This window comes from Zonotrichia leucophrys, chromosome 1 (assembly GCF_028769735.1).
Source record: "Zonotrichia leucophrys gambelii isolate GWCS_2022_RI chromosome 1, RI_Zleu_2.0, whole genome shotgun sequence".
Lineage (NCBI taxonomy): Eukaryota > Metazoa > Chordata > Aves > Passeriformes > Passerellidae > Zonotrichia > Zonotrichia leucophrys.
This window is the reverse complement of record NC_088169.1, coordinates 86,003,769-86,028,323: the sequence shown is the minus strand read 5'-3', so window position 1 is coordinate 86,028,323 and position 24,555 is coordinate 86,003,769. Positions and strand designations below refer to the sequence as shown.

At 42.9% G+C, this 24,555-nt stretch overlaps 1 protein-coding gene across 12 annotated transcripts in view; it reads right to left on the bottom strand.

Annotated features, from left to right (window-relative positions):
- Positions 1 to 409: 409 nt before the first annotated feature.
- Positions 410 to 24,555, bottom strand: part of TENM4 (teneurin transmembrane protein 4) — a 1,542,144-nt gene continuing 1,517,998 nt past the window's right edge. For all 12 annotated transcript variants that reach the window (XM_064720073.1, XM_064720105.1, XM_064720113.1 and 9 more), the window contains 4 exons: positions 18,709 to 19,005; positions 15,890 to 17,504; positions 10,006 to 10,148; positions 410 to 2,115 (listed from right to left, as the gene is read on the bottom strand). In XM_064720073.1, the coding sequence (XP_064576143.1) occupies positions 1,357 to 2,115; positions 10,006 to 10,148; positions 15,890 to 17,504; positions 18,709 to 19,005 (2,814 nt within the window). In that variant the 3' untranslated portion in view covers positions 410 to 1,356. The remainder of the gene's footprint in view (positions 2,116 to 10,005; positions 10,149 to 15,889; positions 17,505 to 18,708; positions 19,006 to 24,555) is intronic.

Sequence of the window (24,555 nt, the reverse complement as noted above, 5' to 3'; positions counted from 1 at the left end):
GGCATTTCCATTGAACCTCCCCCTCGTCACTGCTAACAGTCAAGTGGGCTCTCCATTAAATTTGAGCTCATGTAAGAAACAGTGAGAGGGTTGATTTCATATTCTCCTTCTTGTCCCACCACGCACAAGCTGTTGCTACTTATTAAACATTTTAAAATCCCTGCTGCCAAAGTCCCCAGGAGACATTTATCTGCCATAGTCATAAACGACTTGCCAGCATGCTACTCCAAACTGCATTTCCCAGCCAATAAATACAAGCTCCAGAATCAGGAAAAGCAGGGTTTGACTCTAATTTTCAGTGGTATGTCACTGGGATACTATAACTACTTTTAAATTCAAATCAGCTTCCTAGAAATTAACTGGTTGTATCAGATACAGCACAGTGGACTGTTAAACACGTAGCCTCATGTACTGAAACACTATACATTTAATGAAGTTATGCCATTAGCAAATGTACAACATGGGTGCATTAAATCCACCTATAGAACAGCTCTACGTATGAGAGAGGATTTATTTTAGCTTTTCTCAATAGAGCAGGAGTCCCTTTTCTTGGCTTTTGCTAGGTTATTTAACTAAAACCAGGATTTGCACACACACAAAAAAACCCAAAAAGTATCTACTCTCATAATGAAAAAAGACCAATTTTTTCTCTTTTTTTATTCCAGTTCAGGAAGGAAGAGAATCATCTTGCAAGGTAATATAATCAGCTCCTTTGCCTCTATAATCTACTTCTGCTCAGCAGGAGCCCCCAGAGAAACACTTTATGTCCCAAGTGAAACTTGAAAACTACTTGTAAGGTCCCTTTTGAGGCACATGATTTGGACGGTCACTTTCAGAGTATCAGAATCAGCGTTGTCTTCCATCTCCTTTCTTTCTGGGAAGAGCTCTCTGGCATGCCATGGGCTCCCCCTGCTCCAGGTGGAAGGCTATGTCCCTGCCCCAAATCAGAAAGGGTTAGGATGACACAAGTTAGCACAGACACCCATTTTGCACTTACACCTAAGGACTTACGTTGACGACTCCCCACTTCAAATTCCTCACAAAGAGGGGGAAAAGAAACAAAAAAACCCAAAACAAACAAACGAAAAAAGGACAAGAGACAGTAAATTTCACTGTGATCACACTACGGCAAAATATACCTTCTGTTCATTGCAAAAAACGCATGAAGGCCAAATTAAAGCGGGAAAAAAGTATGTTGCATGAGTTACAGTGCAACCATATTATTCCTTCTCTTTCTATCTTCCTCCCACCCCACCTTGTTCAGTTTAGAAAAAGGATTGAGTACAACACAGTCAGGTAAGTGGCCACAAAAGAGTAGCTGTCTTTGGCAAGAAGTCACCGCATTGACCCTCTCTGTCACCTTCTGCCCATTTCACTCTGTCTCATGAAGTGGATGTTGTTGGCGCTGTCTGAGAGTTCAGGGTACTGCTCCACTGAGATCACAAAATAGCCATCGTAGCCCTGTACCCGGCCCGTGTTTAGCACTTGTTGCTTCTCCCCTTCTGTCCACGAGCGAATACCCTCCTCCCCATCCCGCAGTCTCTGCTGTTCCCGGGACCAAGCTTGGGTGACGGCGCGCTGTCGGGCCAGCTCCAGGACGCGTGCCTTCTCCTCGTCCAAGGTGGTCCCGTAGCGCGTGTTTAGACACAGTGCACCGTACTGGAGCTGGATGTCCGTGTAGCGTCTAGTCCTCCCACTCAGCACTGTGTTGATCTGGGACACTGTCACATTCACGCCGTTCTCCAGGGTCCTCCGCCCGCCGCTGAGGCCCAGGATGGACAGGTCGCCCTCCGACGGCCCCTGCTTGATGAAATAGTGTGTGTCCACCCCGTCGATGGTGAAGTGCAAGTTCTCCAGGTAGTGGGCATTGTTCAGGATGGCTGCGATCCTCCGTCCATCCTCATTGGCCACGCTGATGATGTCCGTGGCCACACGCCCGTCTTTCATGGCGAACTTGACGCCCTTGCCAAAGATGGAGCCTCCTGAAGCAAAGTTCTTGTTCTTCTTGACGTGCCGGCACCCAGCGATGCTGGAGCTGTAGATCTGTTCAAAGCGCTCCAGGGTGACAAAAGCCTTCAGCTGCTTCTGCACTTCACACTGGACCCCCAAAATGGACTGAGCAGGGAGAGAAAGAAGAGAACGACATATTAGAAAGAGAAATCTGATGACCCAAAAGCATTATTAGGATGCTGGAGAGCAGGAGAACATACGGGAGACATGTAATGAAGAGCTCCATTATTTTTTCCCCCTTATCACATTTTTTCAAAATTTTAATTCCTTTTCATGGGAGAGAAATGTTGTCCCCTCCTAATGCTCATTGTTTCTGAAACCTGAACTGTATTTAATCTCATAGATTGAAGGATGTAAAGGTAGAAAATTATTTTTTTGCCTCAGTGGTGTGGGCGTTGAGTTTGGATGCATAATTAGGTTGTGTTTCAGTGTTCTTCTGCATATAAGAAACAATTTGTCTTATGGCCATGATGCTTTACCAAATGCTTTCAGCTTTTCTGTGAAATGTGGAAGTATTTCTAAAAGTTTCTTCTCTTTTAACTCCACATTGTAACTCCTTGTGCTCCTTGCCCCGCATGACCTGTATGACCCTCAGAGTGGCCATAACCTCTTGATATTCCATTTCAGCCTGGCTAAAGCAGGTTGTTCAAAACTCAAGGAAGGCATTATATCCAAAACTTATTTCCTGGAAACCCCCTACAATTTGCCAGGCTCCCTGAGTTAAAGCCAACCACACCTGATGCTCAGGTTTTAGCTTATTTTGAAGCAAAAATTGAGAGACAACAGCCCAGATCATTTGCAGTCCAGTGCAATACAAACACACTTTTGCTGTTAGGGTATAATGGAGCAAGCACACAGTGAGTCAGCAGCTCATCATTACTGCAGAATGTTCTGGAAATGCTCCCATCAATTCATGGCAGTGCTGACTTACAGACTCCTGTTCACAAACAATTATTTGCTCAAATTTCACAAAAGCAAGAGGATTCTATGACAAAACTCTCCTGGTACTGCCAACGGCTCAGTTCAATAATGTAATGACACACAGGATTAAAAAGAGGCTACAAAGTTTACTCCATTCCGATTATTTCGAGGAAATTAAACACCCATGAAGGATATTGCCTTAAACTGTCCATGAACTAGAGATTCACATCCTGGGTGCAAGACAATTCAGATGATGTAGGCATTTCAGTGTGGACCTCTCACTCAAGACTTGTAATATAACAAGGGAAGTGAAATAAAACCTAATTTCCATGGTGGCCATTTCTAGGGAAGAGTCATAAAGTATTAAAAAAAAAAAAAAAAAAGGGATTGAGCATTGCCACATTGCCACTTACTTAGAAGTTATGAGCAGTTTTGACTGTTAAAAGGGAAAACTATAAGGGAATAGAGGAATAAAATTTCAAAAGCACATTTTAGGTTGTAGAACATTAAAATTCCCAGAAATTACTTTTGTTCAAAGTGCTGAGCAGGCTGGTGTACCTTCTCCATTTCCCTTTTTGATTGACAGCATAGCAGGTGGAGCAGGAACTAGTTTCCTATGAAAAAGGAGCTCTTTCTGGTTTTCTCCATCCTGCCTGTGGGGCATCTCACATGTCCCCTAGAGAGCAATATAATTAACAGCCTGGTAGGGAGCCGAGCCCAGCTTCTCTGCCAATTGCACAAGTGCTCTAATTATGCAAAAAATGGACGTAATTAATGTAGATGTCAGTGATGATGGACATGGAACAATTAGTCTTCTAGGCTTCATAAAACACTTACTGTTCTAAGTAAGTGCACACTGCACAGCCTTCGTAATTAGCTACTTCCTCCAAAGAAGTTGAAATGGAGAGTTCTTCTCAGGTGTATGTCATATGGGTTGACTCTAGGTGGTCCTTTAGCCACTTTGTATGTCATGCTGCCTTTCCAACTTGCCTCAGCAACATTTACCAGTGATGGGAAAAGGCATCTCTCAGCGCTCATACCAAATCACTGCTCACTCAAGGATGTAAATCAGGTCTTCTGGCTACACTGCTATGTCCTGTGATCACTTATGTATCACCATATACATATACATCATCTTGTTTACCAGCAGGGGAGTGATAAAGAGTCCCTGGAATTAACTGCACCATCTAATTGCACCACCCTGATTATCACCTTGGAGAATGGAGCTCGGGGACGTCAGGCAGTACTGGGCATGGACGAATAATTCCCATCAGAAATTGCCCCTGTTCCCCTTCAATTTTGTCTTCATCATCTTATTCTTGATGAGCTGCTGGAACTCCAGCATGTTCTCGATTATGAGCAAATTATTAGGTAAAAATCCTCTATTAATGTCTCCAAATTAGGTTGCCCCAACAAACCAGTGGATCTGGACACCACCATAATATCAAAATTCACAGGCAGAGACCTACCTTCAGGTGTCTTAATCAAGAACAAGAGCACAATCTAAAAAGGGTTTTCTATTGAGGACTGGTTACTTCTGGGCTCTCCCCACCTTTTTTTCACATAAGGAAGGAGGAAATGAGATGTGCAAAGCTGTAATGCTGAACATTCACCATCACTTAGAATCACAGACTGGTTTGGGCTGGAAGGAACCTTAAAGACCATCTAGTTCCAAACCTTCTGCCACAGGCAGGGGCAACTTCCACTACACCAGGTTGCTCAAACTTAACTATTAGCTATCAACAATTTCAATAACCAAATGCATCTCTGTTACCTTGAAAACAAGCCCAGGATGACTTTGAAATGACTTTTTGAGTGCATTTCTTTGATAAAAGAATGTATTTGGGAACAGCATTCTGTTAAAAGGAAAAGCAAACACATCCAACAGAAAAAAAACCCCAACCAACAAATTCAAGCAAACCAGAGCACAGCCAGCGTGTATGCTGTGCTGTGAATATAAAGAGGGTGGAGGCAAACAGATTGTGCGTAGTTCAAAGAAGCAATGTATCCCTGACTTTGAAATTACCATTTCTGTTCAATCTTAGAACTCATTTCAATGAACTGGCAAGGAAAAGAAACAGAAAATTTCCATCCAAAGCTGCAGTGGCATGTGCTATTCTATAAAATTGCTACTGCTTTTAGCAACTGTAAACCAAGGCATCTATAAACTGGTTTTACAGAAGAAAGAAGGGAATTTATCGCTATTTTATTTCAATATTTGTTGCTCGATGTGAGTGACAAATATGCTGGATTTGTTTTTCCTCACAGTCTTTTTTAATCAGATGTCCTTAGGTGACATTTCACTTTATCTAGTAACAACCCTTTGGAGAGAAGAGAACGACCTTCATCATTTGTTCTCTGCTGCACAAAGCTCAGGAGAGCGGCACATTACCAGGATCTCTGAATAGCCTCTTGCATTTTGCCAGCACCTCTTGAGGATTTGAAATACCATCGCCAGATCCTATCATCTGTTGTTTTTAAATACCGCCTTCCAGTGTGAGACTGAAAGCTTTAATTTCCCATCAAGGATCCAAGATGTGAAATACGTGAACATGTTTCCAAGTTTCTTCCTATCCTTGTGCCATTATAGACAGATAGGTGTTTCTCTTACCACCATATGGCTTACAATGCAGAAAGCTACTTTTTCCAATAGGTTTGGAAGTTATGATTTCTCTGATATATGATTCATTTTTAACTCCTTCCTATCTATCACAGAATCACAGAAAGGCTTGGTCTGCAAGGGACCTAAAAGATGATCTTCTTCTAACCCCCCCACCAGGATGCCCCCACTAGACCAGGCTGCCCAAAGCCCCATCCAACCTGGCCTTGAACAATCCCAGGGATGGGGTATCCACATCTTGTCTGGGCAACCTGTGCCAGTGCCTCACTGCTCTCTGGGTACAGAATTTCCTCCTAACATATAATCTATACCTCTACTGTTTTAATTAAAAACTGTTCCCCTTTGACCTATCCCTATTTGCCAGTGCAAAAAGTTGCTCTCCCTCTTTTTTATAAGCCCTCTTTTTATTTACCCTGTAGCTCTCTGTTAACAAAGCTATTGTTCAGCCATCAGCTCCTCCCTATATTCCATGTGGCCATAACCTGGAGACAAGTCTCCGTTTGGATGTGCCCACCAGCATGGCTGCACTGCAGGCTCTTGAGTTGTCCAAGAGGTGACGTGTGGGGCAGCAGAGGTGAGCCACGGGCCAGCAAGGCCAGTGCTCTGGATGCTGGCTGGCTGGGAATGAGCCAAACTTAGGAGCACTAACTCAGGGGCTTAGAGGACAGGTCTCTCCTCCACCCCACCACCGTATATGACTGTATGGGGATAACGAGGTTGAGTTCATTACGCAGATTTCAAGTGTGGAGAAGTAAGAGGATTTGCCTCTGCCTCTTGCTCATCACTTTATAGATTTCTCATCTATTTTCATAAAGCCCCAAGAGCTTAATGTTTTTGAGACTTCAACTCTTTTCCCTGCATTGGATTCTTTGAAAACTGACCACTGCATTTGTAAAACATAACTGGGAGCTGATGGACAGATGAGCAGACAGTGTGACAGTCCAAGCCCAGGCCAAAGCAACTGCAATGTCAGGATACCTTCCCTGAATGATGAACACTGGCAGAGCCAGTCCCTCAAACAGATTGTCCTTGGAAGAAGCTCTGCCAGAAAGCACAGCCTTATAGCTCACATCCTGGCTGAGCATCCCAGAGCAGCCCTTGCCTTTAAAATGCTGCTCCAGAGGGGATGCCAAAAACTACTTCTCCAGCAAAGCCTGTAACAGGCACTGCAGAAAACAAGACCCCTCCTGGAGACAGTGCCCATGGGATGGAGAGAATGGTAGTTATAACAGGATGTAGATAATGATACAAGTGCTGACTCCAAAACACCCCTCCCTGGAAATAGAGTTGCTCTGGCTCCAACAATTACCTGACAGCTCAACGAGACAAAACAAGGAAGGGGAGAAAAAAAAAAAAAAAAACAACAAAAAACTAGAAGAGAAATTGGATTCAGGTGCCGCAGTTCCACAATATGCCAGAGGTCACCCAGAGTCCCCCAGTGGCCAATAACACTGAACTTGTTCAACAAACAATTTAGTGACAGCTTCACAGTCGTGGGGAGGAGGGGGGAAGTGCTGCACAATGGAGTATTGGATTTTAAATGTCACTTCAGAGCTTTAGGGGGTTAGTGCAAGGCTTATGACATGCTGGCTGTTTTTGAGGTGGCGGATGCTCAAAGTCAGAATTATCTCTCCTGTCTTCCAGAGTGGCAAGGCGAATACCAGAAATGTTTTGGAAGGAGATGCTAGGGCCCTCTGGTTCTGCACTCTGAAGAGAGATGAAGCAGCCATTTATGGGTGTTAGTTGTGTTGTTATTGTGCTCCTGTTAGTTGCTTCTTTCTGATAAAAGAACAGACTTAATCTGCTGGGCCAACTTTTATCAGCAATACCAGTGGAGTAGCTCAAATATACTTTTGTCTATCACAAGGAGGTAAGTGACCCAGAGAAACTAGGAATCAGAAGACATGGAGATGAGAAAGTTGTGGTACATCATTCAGTGATCAGTGCCTTGTCCCGGCTACTTTTAAATGATAAAAGATCTAGAGCTTACTCTGTATGCTCTGCAATACCATTTTACAGTTTGATCAGTCTTATTAACTGAAAATGTTTCCTGGGCTTTCATTTACCTTGGTTTAATTTTGTCACTTCCTATGTGAAATTTTCAAAAGTTTTTATTTTCTTCCACATGCTTCACCAATAAATACAGAGACAACCAGTGACAAGGAGGACTGGACTGTGTTTGGGAGTGTGTATTGATGCCTTGAAGGGTTGGGAGTGAACAGAACTTCATAGAAGCATCAGTGTTGGATGCATGGATAGGCATAGGAGAAAATGGATCATGTATTCAGGTATCATATGTGAATGAATTTGGAATATGCAAATATATGCCTACAATATGCTGGGTGCGACAGAAAGCAAGGGAATCCTGCTCTACAGCATTTAGGAACCCCTTGCTCTCACAGCATGATCCTGCAACTGTAGACTGAAATAAAAAAGCTCATGTTTTGTTGCTGTCATAACAGGGGAAGAATATGAAACAGCCTGCAATGGTTAAATTTCATTTTCAACATCTGAGTGCAAAGGGACTCATCTGGAAGCATGACAGCTGTATAAAGCCCTCTTTTAACAAGCAGGGCCCTGCATAGTCCTCACTGCAGCTTCTGGCTTTAAAAATCTGTGTGGGCCATGGAGATTTCCTTTTCTTCTTATTGCTCATTAAAGCAGATTCACCTAAAATAGGTGGACAGAAGGGAGGGTTCTCCTTGATTTTATTTCCAGCTCATCTGCCTGTACAAACAAGGGTCAGTCATCACCTCAAGCTGTCACTCAAGTTACTTGACTATTCAATAAGTCAAATAATGATAGTACATGAAAAAGTTATATATATATTACATACTATAATACACATGATGAACTAATGATAAAACAATAATATAATATTACCAATAATAATAATTTCTGTGGTGGTTCTGTGAGAGTTATTACCTACAGCACACAACAATTCAGAGATGGTCTTCTGTGTAGTCTCTGGGTGAGTCTTTCCTGTTTGCCTCCTGTACAGCTCTGCCCAGGGAGACTGTGTCCCAGCAGAGGGGAGAAAAAATCCTGAGGGTCTCTCTTATTAGAGAGATAACTTCCATTGGCATGTTATTGTTTAATCCAAGGAAATAAGCAACAAAAAGGGAGTCTCTGTGCTCCAAACCACAAATGAGTTACTGCACTGTAAAAGTTTTCAAGCATCAACCCAGTGATGGTAATTTTTTTAGTTCCACCAATATTATTAAGTGACACTTCAAATAAATTTCTTGTTGAAGTTGAAGCTGGTACATTTTAACTTGTCTTCAGCACGGCTGTGAGGCTGAGTACCAATGATGGACTGACATATGACTACTATCAATCTACAGTAATTTGTTTGTACCTTTGAGTGATACCTTTTGTCGTTCAGAAACGTGACCTCCTGGTTTGAGATGTACACCTCAAGAATCTTGCTGCAAGTCATCAAGATTTCAGTGAAGCCATAGGTAGAGAGGCTAGGAGGGCAGATGGAATCAATTCCATTGCCTACTGTTATCATATTATTAGCAGAAATGTGGAGAGCATGTCCTGATCTCCCCAGTCATGGTGGCGCCTCACTGCTCTTGCAACGTTCGAACAACCAGCAACAGCAAGTGGGAGTTCAGACTAAAGAGGATTCAGACTCAGATGAAAGCCTCCCCAGAATACAATCAGGCTATGAAATGGAAGAGAATCCTGAGAGGTAAGTGACTTTCAAGGTCATACCCTGATAAGCAGTAGGGCTGGGACTTAACCTAGGGCACTCAAATCCTGACCACGTGTTCTAACTTTTAACAGTGCTGCCTCTGTCTTTCAGTTGAGTAAGTACCAATAGGAAGATGGGGAAATGATAAGGCTGTAAAAGCCTTTTTCTTGCCAATTTTATCACTGAATTTTGTACCAGCATCTACCAAAATGCCTGGGGAAACAAGCCTGTTTTTAAAAGCAGGACACAGTTACATGGGATTTAACCTAGTCAGGTAAAATGAAAGTTTAATATAATAAAAAAATTCTTTCTCGAAAGACTCTCTGCAATACAAAAGAACTTCCTATGCAAGTAGTGTGACTTCTTGTTTAAGATATTTTAAACCAGAATGAATAGGTTTCTAGAACAAAAACCCCCAAACTTTATAAACCAATTCTCTATCAAGATTCACTTTTTTATAACTTCTAAAAATCCTGGGTACAAAGGCCTTGAATTTAATCTGCAATATGTGATAATGGAAGAAAGAAACAGTAACACACCATTTCACTGAGCAACCACCAGAAAATATCACAGGAAAAAGCACCATGGAGGTAGGGAACTTAATATGTGATTATTTGGTCAGATTTCAATACTGGAATGGGGTTTGGCTTGCTCTCCCTCTCACAACATGCTGGTAGAGCTTTTTCAACCAACACTGCAAATGAGTGGTTTGCTGATAAGGGCATGAGATACAGTATGGAGTTCCATGAATCACCTTGCTATTGTCCCATTCTTGGGTTTTCATCTGTGTGTGGATTAGCTCATAGGATGGCTCCATGGCATCCATATCTGGCTTGGGGTAGCCGGGGATGACATTGTGCAGCTGGAACCCAAAGGTGAGCAGCCAACTGTTGACATCTGCAAGGGAAGAGAAACATAAATAAGATTATCTGATCTCTCAAGCAGGATTGCCCAGGAGAAGGCACACAGGAGGATGCCACAGTGGCTGGCACTGCAGCAGTCTGGATGAAATGATGAGCTTCTGCTTTGTGTGAAAAGCAGAAATCTTAATGGTCCTACAATGAGCCATGTGCCAAAATCTGGCCTTTCCACCTTCAGCCAGAGCCAAATCCCGTGCTTTCCCAGCTCTGAAACAGAAACGTTGGCAGTGAGCAAATGGCCCAAATCAAAGCCAACTTCATGTCTGCCCTTCATCAGCAGAAACCAAGCACTGTTTGAAGGTGTGCAGAAGTACAGCAGCAGCAACACACTTGGAGATGCTCCAGCCAAGTGGGAAGTGTTATCCACTCCTACAGTCAGCTCGGAACACCTCAGCCCCAATACTTCTATCCCCAAGGACTCTCCAAGGGCCTGTAGGCTGAAGACTAAATTTAGAGCTATGTACCAGAATACCAGGACATCCAGGATGGACAGCTCAGGCATTTAGCTGGTGCTCACAGAAGAGGCTCTGGATATATACACTGCTTTTTCCATGGATTTCCACCTCAGTCCAGAGTTTCCTGGCATCTTTCATAAGAAGCTGCAGTTTGAGTATTAAACCAGTGTAAAGTCACATCATCTTTTACAGTGGTATTTATAATTAGACTTCATACTACCTGCAAGGTACATTATAGTGAAAATAAGTGTACAGACACGAGAGGTATTTTGCTTGGGTACTTTTTACAAACACCTTTAAAAAAGTCCATGAATGGTGAGAAAACTGGTGGCTATCAGTGATAAATTATTGTCTTATACAGAAGAGGGACCACTAGCACTAAAGGGAATGTGATGGAAAACCAGCCATTTGGGACATCATTCCTGCATTTACTTGCCAGTAGATTTCAAAGTCTTCCTTGATTTTTGATTGCACAGCTATTAGGAATAGCAGGCGAAAGTTAATCTGCTGGAGGAAAAAATTATGAGGTTAGGTGACTCCTAGATCTGTTTGGGATTAGCATCACTCCCTCCCTTAACTCCAGAGCATTTGATGAGCCTTCACTTAGCTCCAGAGGACACACCTGCTACAATCCCTGAGCAATATGGTGTGGATTTGGCACACGATAGCAATTGCAAGGCAAAAAAATGTATGAAGGGGAAGTTTAACTAATATTAGCTCCCAGGAGTCTTAAGTGTCTGGATGTAACTGGAATTTTTCTTGGTGATTGCTCTGCTTCAAGCTGGAAGTGCAAAGGCTTGACTTTCATTTTGCTAAGCTCAATAAGCGTTGTTGAAACCATCTGAAGACAGAAAAAAAATTAAATAATAAAATATGCATCTTTGAATATTTTTTCTTTATTCCCATGAGCCTAAATTAATGTTTTGAAGAACTGGTTGGAAAAGAAATTATGGATGCAAGTGGCAAATAACGCCGTTCCAGATGACTGGAGGATCAGGAGCCAAACAAACACACTATCTGTTGCTTGTTTTCCTACAGGCCAAAATGTTGCGATTGGGCAGATGTCCAAAAAGCCCTTGCGACAATCCATGTGGAAGAGGGAGGATTTCTGTAATAAAAACACTTCTGTTCACTCAATGTACAGATTGTTTTTGGAGTGTCTTTGAAACAGAGAGGCTGGGGGGGTATGAGAGAAATGAAAAGGCTCATTTGATTATTTTGTTGCCTAGTGCTAAGACAGCCTGCCTCCAAATCCTTCTTATCTCAAATGAAGAGCTTTGATGTACATATTGTGGACCAGGTGGTCAGGAGAACAAAGTAAAACAGTGAAGGTCAGCATTGGTGCAGGAATCATTCCCCAAACACTTCAAAAATGCTAGAAAGAATACAGAGCATGGATGCTGAACTGTTGAAAAATATGTAACATGTCTGGAAATATCCAATACAGGGGGCTTCTTTAATACTTCTCAGAAAATTGACTTCCAAAACATTTGCAACAGGAGTTTGTTCTTTTTTGGGAGAGGTGTTGGAATACCCAGAACAAAAAACCACCAAAACAAACAACCTGAAACCATGAGAAGAAGGTGTGGAGATGAGAAAACAGAGGGGAAAATACTAATTTGCCAGGAGGCAGTGACAACTTTTTTGACAGAAAAGTACATTTCACATCACAGAGGTTTTTTTCAGCTACAGTAACCCTGCCAACACATTTCACAGTAAATTCATTTGAGGGCAAAGAAAAAGAGTGCTTAATGCAGACACATGTAATGGAAATGTCAGTTCAATCCATCAGGATTGCTGAAGCTGGCAGCAAAGCTCTGTGCCACGAAGTGTACAATCACTAAAATATTCATGTTTAACAATGGGCCTCTCAAAACATAAATACCTGCTTCTCCTGCTCTCCCCTCCACATGCCTTCAATTTCTTTAAGCTCAGAGACCTCATCACTGCAGACCAAAGCATGTGCTGGTCACCCATGTCCTGGGCACTGAGCTCCCCTAAGGACAAACAGGTCCCAGTGTGGGAATGCAGGGACAGAGAGGTGTTCCCTGTGTCCAGATCTGGGCAGATTTGGTTGTGATGACAAGGACAGTCTTATCATGGGTCCTGCCCACAAGGTGCCTGAAAGCCTGAGCGAAAAGTGCTGGTGCAGCAGCCTCACGTCACAGCACTCATCCCATAGCATGGCCTGATTCTTCCATGCACTGGGGGAGGAGAAACTTGAAAAATGTATTTGGGCTCTATATTCTTGAAAAACTAAAAATAGAACTTATAAGGCCGTGGAAAAAAATTATTTGCTGCATTTAAAATATTAGTGCATCAGTTTTCGACATCTTGATTTTACTGTCAGAGTTGTGTGGGAAGCTGGGCACCTGTTCTAACACAGGGCTAGAAAAATATATTCTGTCCTTTCTTAACTTGAGCAGGAAAACAAAAATCTGTTAATATGCCACAAAGCAACAGTTCAGAAACTAGATCTGTTCAGACCACAAATTTCCAATTAACTTCTGAATTAAACTCCATGTTGATTTTGATTCCTTATTTTTCTTTTCCAGTTTTCAATCACTAGTTTACACTTAACTTGAAAAAGCTGAAAATCCAAAATCCATTTTTGTTTAAGGACATTGTGGAATTTGTCATTTAGACAATTTTGAAAGCTGTTTATGCTTCTCCTGAGCATAAACTGCATCTCTCAAGCTCAACCCTCCCCCACAAACAAATTCAGTTTTGACAAATAAGCATTTTCTGATAGGAAAAGTTGTCTTGAGGTATTCCCTCCCAGCCTTTATTATCAAAGTGAGAATAACATACAGGATCTTAGCCTGCATCTTTTGACATATTTTACTTCCCTCGTGGCATCATCTTCTCAGCTCTGGAGAAAAAAACTTTTATATGAAAAAAACCCATGATCTAATCCTCATGATTATTGCAGAACAACCTGAAAGCACAAATCCTAATGGCTAGAAAAACAAGCAGGATAGATAACCCAAGATTTTTACTTTGTAACGTTTGCTTGCTATTAAGCAGATCTGGTAACTCAGGGGAATGCAATTATTGTTGGATTTGGGAAGGTTGTGATAGATGCAGCAGGAGCATTTAAAAATTATTTCTATCTCCTTAAGAAGTATGCACATTTGATGTGTGATTGCAGTACTTGGCTTTTCAATGGGAGGTATCTAGAAAAGAGTCCCACCAAAAAGTCTTCTCAAACTTCTCAAGCTCTCCTCATTGCTACCACTGTTGCACACAGCATGAAACTAGGGTTGAGCCTAGAGAAAGCGGATAAAACAAAGCTGGCTGGAGATAAACCTGGGGGCAGCACACCAATGGTAGAGGGACAATTTGCCAGTGAGGTCCTTCAGGTTGCCATCTCAGTACAGGAAGGGGATGGCAGCAAACATTCAAGTGTGATCAGATGGCCAAGAAGGACAGTGCCACCCTGGGCAGCATCAGCAATGGTGTGGAATTGACTGCCCCCCTGTACAGGGCACTGGTGAGGCACACCTTCAATCCTGTTCAGTTCTGGGCCCCTCACCACAAAAAGGACACTGAGCTGCTGGAGTGTGTCCAGAGAAGGGCAGTGGAGCTGAGGAAGGGTCTGGAGCACAAGTCTGATGAGGAGCAGCTGAGCGAGCTGGGAGTGTTTAGCCTGGAGAAAAGGAGGCTCAGGGGGGACCTTACTGCTCTCTACAACTGCCTGAAACAAGGCTGCAGTATATGGTGGGGGTTGCTCTTCTGTCCCAGGTAACAAGCAATGGGACAAGAGGAAACAACCTCCAGTTACACCAGGGCAGGTTTAGATTGGATTTTAGGAAACATTTCTTCACAAAATGGGTTGTCAAGATCTGGAAGAGGCTGCCCAGGGCAGTGGTGGAGACACCATCCGAGAAGGGATTTAAAAGACATGTAGTTGAAGCACTTAGGGACACTGTTTAGTGGTGGATGTGGTAGTGCTGGGTTAATAACTGGACTTTATAATCTTAGGGTCTTTTCCAAACGAAATGATTCTATGTATATAGGAAGGCCATTTAATATACAAAAGGATTTTCTGTAAAAATACCCCAGAGCTCATATTACAGCAATTTTACAAAGTTTCAGGGGAAGCAGTTCAGAGATTGCATCAAGCTTTGGGGTAGCTGTGTGCCAAAATCTGTCCTCTACGTCTAAAGTACCTTATTTTCTTGACTTTTTGTAGACACTGTTGATCCTGCAAGGCCGATTAACTTTGAGCTACATAGCTAGTGGTGTAGTAGTCATGTAGACACTCTGAAATGGCTGACTGTAATGAAATGTTTGAATTGCTTTGCCATTCTGCTGAAACAATTCTGTATGCAATTTGTTTAGTTGCAAACAAATCTCTAGGCAAGCTGCGTAAACAGAGTTGCCCCTCTAAAAAGAGAAAGGTTATCAGGACATTAATTGGTAGCTAAACTTCAGATATATGAGGGGATAAAAAACTGTAAGCAAAATAAAAAGAACAAAACCTAAGAAGAGAAAGGAAACAGGTTTGGTAATTACAATCTCCATTTATGCTAATGAATTAAACATGCCCCTTACATGGGGGTCCAACGGCAATCTAAAACTTATGTCCATTAATTAAAGAATGGAAAATCTTATGGTGATCAGGACACTGAGAGAGGAATTACCTATTGTACTGGTTTTGGTGAGGATAAATTTCTTTATAGTAGCTGGTGCAGGGCTGTGTGTTGGATTTGTTCTGGAAAGTGTTGGCAACACAGGGATGGTTTTGCTACTGCTGAGCAGTGCCCACACAGAGCCAAGGCCTTTTCTGCTCCTCACCCCACCCCACCAGCGAGGGGGCTGGGGGTGCACAAGGAGCTGGGAGGGGACACAGCCAGACAGCTGACCCTGACTGACCCAAAGGATATCCCAAACCATATGGTGTCATGTAAAGCTGGGGAGGAAGAAGGAAGGAGAGGACGTTTGGAGTGATGGGGTTTGTCTTCCCAAGCCACTGTTTTGTGGGATGGAGCCCTGCTGTCCTGGGGATGGTTGCCTGCTGATGGGAAGTAGAGAACGAATTCCTGGCTTTACTTTTCTTGTACAAGTACCTTTTGCTTCTCCTATTAAACTGTCTTAATCTCTGTCTATGGGTTTTCTCACTTTTTCAGTTTCCCATCCCACCTGGGAGGAGTGACTGAGCAGCTCTGGTGTGGGGCTTAGTTCCATCTGGCATTAGACCATGACACCTATTAGCCGACGGCAAGCTTGTAAAAAATGTTTATTAATTTAAATATCTTACCTGTCATGTAACATTTGATATCCTGAGAATTGCTAATGGGGTTGTTGTTTTTGAACATATACAGGTTGAAAGGCATTATGTTATTGCTACTCAGATGCTTCCACATATCATGGTCTGGACTTGTCCAGCGACCTGCTAGCACATCGTAGTCTCTCCGCCCCATGTGGATGAGCTTCGTGAGGGGGTCATACAGTCCTCCATGGTAGCCGATGATGATCTGGAAGTTGGGATTAGTGTCCATATAGATCTCCCCATATGCTGTGTACAGTATCTGCTTGATCATTAAGCCAGTCCCACTGAAGACAGCCAAAGGAGTGCCAATGTTATCGCAGGCTATGTAGAATTCATCGCCGCTGCTGAGCTCCATTGCAAAGAGGTGGCCCTGGAGGTCATAGTACAGGGAGGTGATCTCAGAGCTTGAGTGGTTGTACAAGTGGGTCACCTTTGTTGGGTTGGTCAGATCTGCGTAGAAGAACTGCAAGTGGTGGCCATGGCTGGTTTTGCTGGAGACTCTCCTTCCTAGGCCATCATAGCGGTACTTCACACTCCACCCACTTGCTTTATTGTAGGCTTTGATGAGCAGGCCAGCTGAATTGTACTCAAAAATATCATTGCCCCTTTGCTTCAGGAAGCCATCTTCATCCATTTTGTACTGCACATCCCCCAGTCTAGTAATCCTATCCCTGAGGTCATACCTGAGTGGTGTAAGGCGGGCACTATTCCCTGGACTCAACAGATGGAGGTTTCCATTTAGGTCATAGCTGTAACGCCAGAGAGGTTTGTCATTGATAGACACAGTCTGCAACTGGCCATCAGCATCATATTCATATGAGTAACGAGTTGTGTTTGCGTAAGGGCCAACCTTCAGCTCCTTCTTAACCACTCTACCCATGTTGTCGTACTGCACAGTCATCCAGTACATGAGAGACCGGAATATCTCATACTGGACCTCCTTCATCCTGCCATAGGCATCAAAATGTTTAGTGTGGGTCATGACAGCAGTGGTGATAATCTGGTTGATATCATAGTAGATGACCCCGAATTTACCGAATTGCTCAGTTTTGCCTGACACGTCATCGTACCTGTAGAGATCGATAGGCAAAGGTGTCTCGTTGATGACCGCTTGCATGCTGGTCACCCGGAAGCTGTTGTCATAGTTGTAGTCAAAGCGTGCATTCACCATGCCCTCCTCAGTGAAGCGGAAAATCTGTCGGTCAATGAGGGGCCCTATCTGTCTGTACCTGATTGTGCAGGTGAACCCTTCATTCTGCAGGTTTATGGTCTTCAGCATGCCCGCAGTTTCGTCATACGTGAAACTGATCTTTGTGGTGTCGTAGAGCATCTCGGCTAACTTGGACAGCTTCCCATACTTGTAGATGACGCGTCTCCCAGTGCCCAAGTACAAAGTGTGGAGGAGCTGCTCATCCTCTGTGAAGTCCTGAATTACTGAGGCATTGCCTTCTGGTGGCCGGTAGATGTTCCTGTAGTAACCAATGGAACGAATGGTTTCCAAAGTCTGACGGGCAACGTTGGGCATGGTCACCGAGGACAACCGGTCATTCTTGTCAAACTCAAAGATGTACTGTCTCTGGCTGTGAAGGAGCAGCACCATGGACTGGATGGAAAGAAGAAAAGTATAGATTATATCCCTGTTTTTCCAGCAAAATTATACTCTCACAGGACTTGTAAGATTCCTCATTCCAAAGAGCAGGGCAAGTAGGAAAAATCTCTGTGAACCATAGAATTCAACAGTGAAAGGTAAGAAGCTGTGCACGGCACATCAAGTATCCTCAAACAGGAGTGGTCAGTGGAAGAAGCAGTTAATGCAGAGAGGAAGTTCCAAGTTCAGAATGCTCAGTTTTTTAAATCACTGCCCTATAACTGTCTTACCAAAGTGCCAATAGCCTTTGAAAGCTAACTAAATAAGATTGGTACTTAAACAATGCTTGAAAAAGTATCCCCCAACACCTTCCAATGATGAGTTAATTCATTGTGTCAACGCATCTTCTATTATCCTCTTCCTCCAAAATTCTGCCTGCATACTTATTTGTTCCAGGATTTTTTTTGCATATAACAAACAATCCACATAGATTGTATAACACAAGGAGTAAGTCAATACTTTTTCCTTTTTAAAAAGATATGGCACAGCTACAGTTTCCTTAAACTGTTTTAGGGAAACAAAAAAATTCAAAAAACCAGGAATAAAAAATTCCAGTCCCACATATATAATACATGGATCAGTGATCAGTAATTGAGCAGTGTAATGCTGAATGGTAATACCTAGAAAATATAAGTTCTATGCTAACCTACAGAGTGAAGGCCCTGGGAGACACTGTAAAGTGTGCTACAAGTATGGCTGAATTAATGTCTTATTAATTATTATGTATTTTTGTAAGTAGGAATGGACCACTTGAAGAAGGCAGGATGTCAGACTCTATAGGTTATTGTTTTTCCAATGTTTTCATATGGAAAATCCGGCTGAAAATTCCTACTGCTCACTCTGTTGACTTTATCTGAGCATATTTTATATTGCAGTCAATGAAATAAAGCAAGACTGTGCTTAAAAAATCACGTGTCAAAGCTTCACTGTTCACATGCTCTCAGCATGACTGGGAAAAAAACATCTCTGACAATTTTCAACTGCTCTGTGGTGGTCTGGCATGAAAGCGACTTCGTGCACCTAAGTGGGACAGAAGAGGAGGACCGGACCGTAAGGACCAGCAATTAGCTGAGATGAAGGAGTGCAGCTGTACTGATGTCAAAGGAGAAAACCCACGTGCCTCAAATGCACCATATCTGAGCGGTAAGACCATTCTTACCTTCTCCAAGTAGGTGTAGCTCCATGATTTACCATCAGCAAAGATTCTGGATGTAATTCTGCCAGACTGATCGTACTCCATCCTTTCTGACATTGTGCCCCTCTGAATCCCTGCAATGTGTCCTCCTGGGGAATAGGTGACATTGACCCCATTCAGTCTGCTGCTGGGTGACCAGAGACTGGGCCTCCCTGCCTGATCGTAGAGGATGCGGAGCGTGAACTTGCGGTGGTCATCATAGATTTTCTCAGTCCTTGTCACACGATCAAAGTCAAGGGACAGCAGGTTTCTGTTGTGAACCTACAGGAAAAAGAGGGAGAATTAAGAAGCTGAAAACAGTGTAAGTTAGAAAGACTAGCCTTGTTTCACCAAGTACCTCTTTACACCACACTGCAGAGTATCCAGCTGTTGATTGCTACTGGATAAGACACGATTTTTAAAGCAAAGAGTTATCCTAACATTGCTTTTATTGACTGCAGTGAGGAGAGAGGCAGAAGTATGGTACTTTTGAAACACCACAGTGAAGGAATATTGCTCATATCTCAAATCTAGATTTAGGACTGCTACAGCAGATGTGACCTACAGAACATAGAATGACAACTTATTGCAAGGAATATTTCCAAGATATTCTACTTATCAAACCTGGATGACTGAGTCTTTTGCTTTCATGCATATCAGAAAACACTTGTAGAAAAGAGATGGATGTTGTGCCACCATAGCAGAAATCAGTGGTTTGCTCTGTGTTTACTGAATATAATGCAGGCATTGGAGGTTAAGCATTTCTCCTAAGATGAAATGTGGAGGCTTTAACCACTGTAGATCTTACAAAGACCAGGAGCTTTCCTGTAAGAGCTGGACCTTTAACTTCACTGTCCTGGGGTTATTCAGAGTGGCAAAATTATACTCTGATCTTTGGAAATACAGAGGCACTCGAGGTAAGCAAAGGTATCTACTTCAAAGGCAAGAGCAGGAATACATTTCTACTCAGGGATTGCAGTGAAAAGCAATACAAAAAGGAGCTGATAATACAACTCATGTTTAGTCATGTCTGCAAGGAGATTTACAAAACCACATCACCACAGGAGCAACGTACTGGTTTGAAAGCAAGGAAGAAAACCAGTATTCCCAGTAAGAGCCTGCAAGTGAAGACAGCTCTTTCTCCATCCCATCACTTCCAAACCTCTTTCAGCTAGGGAACATCTTTCTTCTGGAGGGGTATAGGTTCTTCTTGGATGAATCTCAGACTCCAAAAAGCTGACTTGGTTTTCAGTTCCCTTTGCAGCCATTCAGCTACAGTCAGTAAACTAGAGTTTGCTGCTTGCTACGAAGTTTTCAGATTTAGTTAAAAACACTGCCCTATCCTGCTCTGGGTAACACTGACACTCCTGACTTCAAAAGGAGGACTTTTTGAAGTCTTCAAAAACATGCAAATGTGGCACTTGAGGACATGGTTTGGTGGGGAATATGGTGGTGGTCCTTATTTTAGTTTGACATGTAGGACTTTATACAGTTGGACTTGCAAGAGAAAGGATGGGGTTGAATCAACAAAGAGGTTCCTCAGCCCTGAAGAATAGGAGAGGGAAAGGCTGAATCACTGCAGTGCCTTTGTCTTGCATGGGCAGACATCTATGCGGAAGCCTAGAGAACACCAGAAAGACAGAATTCAGAAAAAGGTATCACAGGAGCTGGGGAGAGAAGGAATTGTTGCCACGATGTAAGTGTGAGGATGATGTAAGGCAAGTGCAACAACAACTTTCAATTTATGGATAACAAGGATAAAAAGTGCATATGACTTCAGGGAAGAAACTCTGTAGAAAGGTAGACAATGCTCTAATTAAATATGTGTGATATAGAGTGTAAATGTGCAATGGGAGAGAAGAAATCAGCCACTATAACAGGGAAGCTGGAAAATAATTAAAAAGGTATCAAAACTCTTAAGTACAGATGCACATGAGTAACTAAGAGGAATTTGGTATCTCCTAGATGCTTGCTGCTATAGAGAGAGAAACATGAGAAGCAATTCCTTGCAAAAAAAAAAGAAAAGCAAAGCAGGAAGTAATAGCATCTCTGCCTCTCATATATTCAGAGAGCAGCTCCATCCTGGCAGCTGCAGCTTCTTTTGCTCCAGGTCTTTGCCAAGAAAGCTGGGAAGAGCTCTTCTAGGGCTGGAACAGTCATCCAGGCTGAATAAGGTCTTCCTGAGAAGTATGTTAGCAGCAGTGCCATTCACTGGGCTGGAAGGGCCAAACAGCAGGTCCCTCGATAGCTCTTTAAGCTCAGTCCAAATGTCCTCTGACTGGTGCCATAAATTGTTCCACCCTCCCTATGCTCTGGCAAGCAATGTCTGTGCAACTAGTTGGAACCAATCTCGCTTTTCCTGTATTTTATTTTTTAATGATTTGTTTTCTTCCGCTCTCTTGATGTACTGTCTCTTTCATCTGTGAAGTGCTGCAGAGCAAACAGTAACCCCTCAAGGTGATAAGCAAAGTGAACCCTACCCTGCCAGTAGCCTCTGAAGAGGGTCTAAATCTTTTTCATACTTGTTCAAGGGCATGCCTTGTATAGAAGTGAATTTTCTGCAGAAGAACTGACAGGGCTGCAGGCTGCAGTCCAATAACTGTGTTTTATGGTGAGCAGCTAAATAAGGTGCCATCCTCCATCCCAGACCTTATTCTGGAATGGAGTCTGAAAACCTCCTGCAAAAAGGTTTTGCCCCTCAGAGTGTTTGACAAGGCTTGTGATCAGCACAGGATCAAGACAGGGTAAATTTAAATCCACAGTTCACAGTGGATTTGACATCCCTTTAAAATGTGTGAGGCTAAATTTAACCCCCAACTCACGTTCCACAGTACTTTATTCAATCCCTTAGCTTCCTCTGCAGAAAAAAGAGCATAAACACACCACCATCTCTGATTTCTCCAATGCTTTCTTTGGCACTCCTTTAGCTTAAATGATAATTAAACAATGTTCATTGATCTCCCTGGGAACACTAGAGTACAAAAAGGGAGAGGATTTTCATGAAAACAGCCTGGCAACCTTCAGCAGAGGAGGGCACAAATGCTCCTGCAGTGATGACTCCAGGTGCCAACAACATCCATGTGATGAATGGCTGCCTACAAAGGAACTTCCCCAGCAAACTGCTAAACCTGTTGGAGTGGCCATAGCCAGACCTCAATGTCCTGCAGAAATTGTGGAGATCATCCTGGAACATCTTTATTAGTTAGCATAACAGGAATGGTTAGCACCATATCCCCTTCTGGTCATGTTAGCTATGGGGATTTCTGGGATACTAGGTCTTGATGCCACCACTAACCTGCTAACAAGGTCTTGGGAAAAAAAAGTGAATTATGACAGGAGTTACCACACCAGGTTAAATAAATAAAAGAACTGAGCCAGCAGCTCTGTCTCTTTTTGTTGTCCTATTTGCTCTATTGCCAGAGATTATTTTACATCCTTCTTTATTGAAAAACTCAAGTTTGTTGAATAAAGAACAAAAAAAAAAAAAAAAAAAAAGAAAAAGAAAAAGAAAAAAAAGAAAAAGGAGGAGTCCTGTTCCTTGAAGCAGGATTTACTTAATTCTCTTAATTCTCTCTCTGCAAATGAAGTCTATTGCTACTGTTGGCCAGGGACAGGTGGAATTCATAGCCAGCCAATCTGCAGAGATGTCTCACCACCGGGTGGGTGGATAGAGAATCACAACTTTTCATGGGGTGTGTGGGACAGAAAAAGTGAAAGGGGCTGTTGTAACATATTTGTGATGCTTTACAGCTGCCTGGCCAAGTACAGAGCCATGTCAGCACTGATGGAACAAGGAAAAAGCTATCAGGGTTGTCCCCTTTCCCTTCATCTGTGCAGAAGTCTCTGCTGTGTGCCTTATCCATGCAATAAGGAACTGTGTTTTGGGTTATTTCCTAGGGAGGCAGGTCTGGAAGCGGCCTCATCTTGCTGGGTGCTGGCTGAACTCATGGCAACAGGCTGCCAGTCCACAAGCACACCATAGGAGGAAGAGGCACAACCCATAACAAATGGATGCTTGTGATGACAGCAGAAAGGATCACTCTTTTACACTGTCCAGATCCTCACTTCATGAAATGATGCTGGAGCCTCCTTGGGATGTTCTTTGCTCATGAAGCAACTATGCCATTGCTGCTGTCTCAAGCGAGCAGTGGGGTGAGGGGAGAGCGAAAGTAGTAACTTAGTCACATATAGCAGAAAAGGGTAACATTTCCCAAAATCAACATCCCAAAAACATGTTGAATTTAACTTTCCTAAGTTTCTCTCCTGCCAGGGAAAGCAGCAATTATTGGTGTGAGGGAAGCGGGGAACATCACCCAGAGAGTATGTTAAGTGTTGTGCAATCCCCAGGGAGGCAATTAGCACCTTGCAGGTTGTTGTATAAGGGGTGCAGATGCTGCCATGCATGCACAGACACAGAGCTTAAAACATCTAGTACACCCTCAACAACTGTGAACCCCTGAACACAGCCATAACTGAGTCCTTTGACCATGTAAGATGCACTTCTGATTCACCAGAAGGGTCCTGATAGGCTCAAAATGTGAATACATGTTGGCAGATTTATAGGGATACCAGCAACTAGCCTGAAAATTAATTTTGCATGTTTTTTTCCAACTGTAGTACAATATAAAACACAGACACATTCTGTGTTTGAATCTACTACAAAAATTTTGGGACAAAAAAACTGATATGGGCAGCTAAGCTGTGGTTAAATGAGTGGAAACTGTTTTGAACACCAAATAGCTGTGATCCAGCTGCAGATTTCAGAAGGCCCTCTCTTCTCAGAAAAAGACCTTTCTGAAAATTTCATCAGTTATTAAAATGAAACAAAATATAAAATAGAATAGAATAGAATAGAATAGAATAAAATAAAATAAAATAAAATAAAATAAAATAAAATAAACCCCTCAGGACAAACCCAAGAAAAAAGCGTGGTGACAACTGATCTGCAGATACACAGCAGTTCACACTGAAAGAGCAGCTTCAGCTTTCATTACTGTTTGCATTTTTTCTTCTGGTAACAAAATACGAGGCTATCAATGCATGGGGAACAGAACAGAGGCTGGGGTGGAGAGATTGAAGAGAAAGACTTGACAAGTGTGAGCGAGGAGAGACAGGAAAAATCACACCAAAGTGGCAGGGGTCATGCAGCAGGGAATAGGGAGAGGTGAAGAGCAAGGACTGGAAAACACATATCCTGAAACCAGAGCATTGATATTTACTGCCAAGTTTAAGTGTGAATAAATAGCTGCAGTCCTTTTGCTGGGGTGGCATTACACAGCACTAAGCATTTTTCTCAGAGGGTCTGAATTTGCCAGGTGCTGAGCAGCTTCCCAGGAACCGTTCATCAGCCTGTGACTCTGAGACTAGCAAGGTACAGGGTGAGTGCACAGGACTTGCTATTACAAGTTCCCAGCTTTGCCAGCAGTTAGCAGATGAATTACAGCTTATTGGGCAAGATCTTTAAACAGCCCTGACAAGTATGAGGTGTATTGTGCGGAACAATGTTTTCAAAACACATCAGTCTCAAGCACAGAAAGGTCTAGGCACTCCTGGAGGGAGAGTACTGTCAGGCTGGAGCTGCTTGTAACACTTCAGGGAACAATACCAATTGTGGTCCAATGCCTTGTGAGCCCAGTTCTTCAACAGGTTCAACAGACTAGCAATTTCAGGAATCCAGAGCTTTTTTTGAGGTTTCCCAATGAACAGTATTCACAGAATCACTGAATGGCTTGGGTAGAAGGGGGCCTTAAAGATCTAATTCCAACCTCCCTGCCATGGGCACAGACACCTTCCATTAGACCAGGTTGCTCAGAGCCCCATCCAACCTGGCCT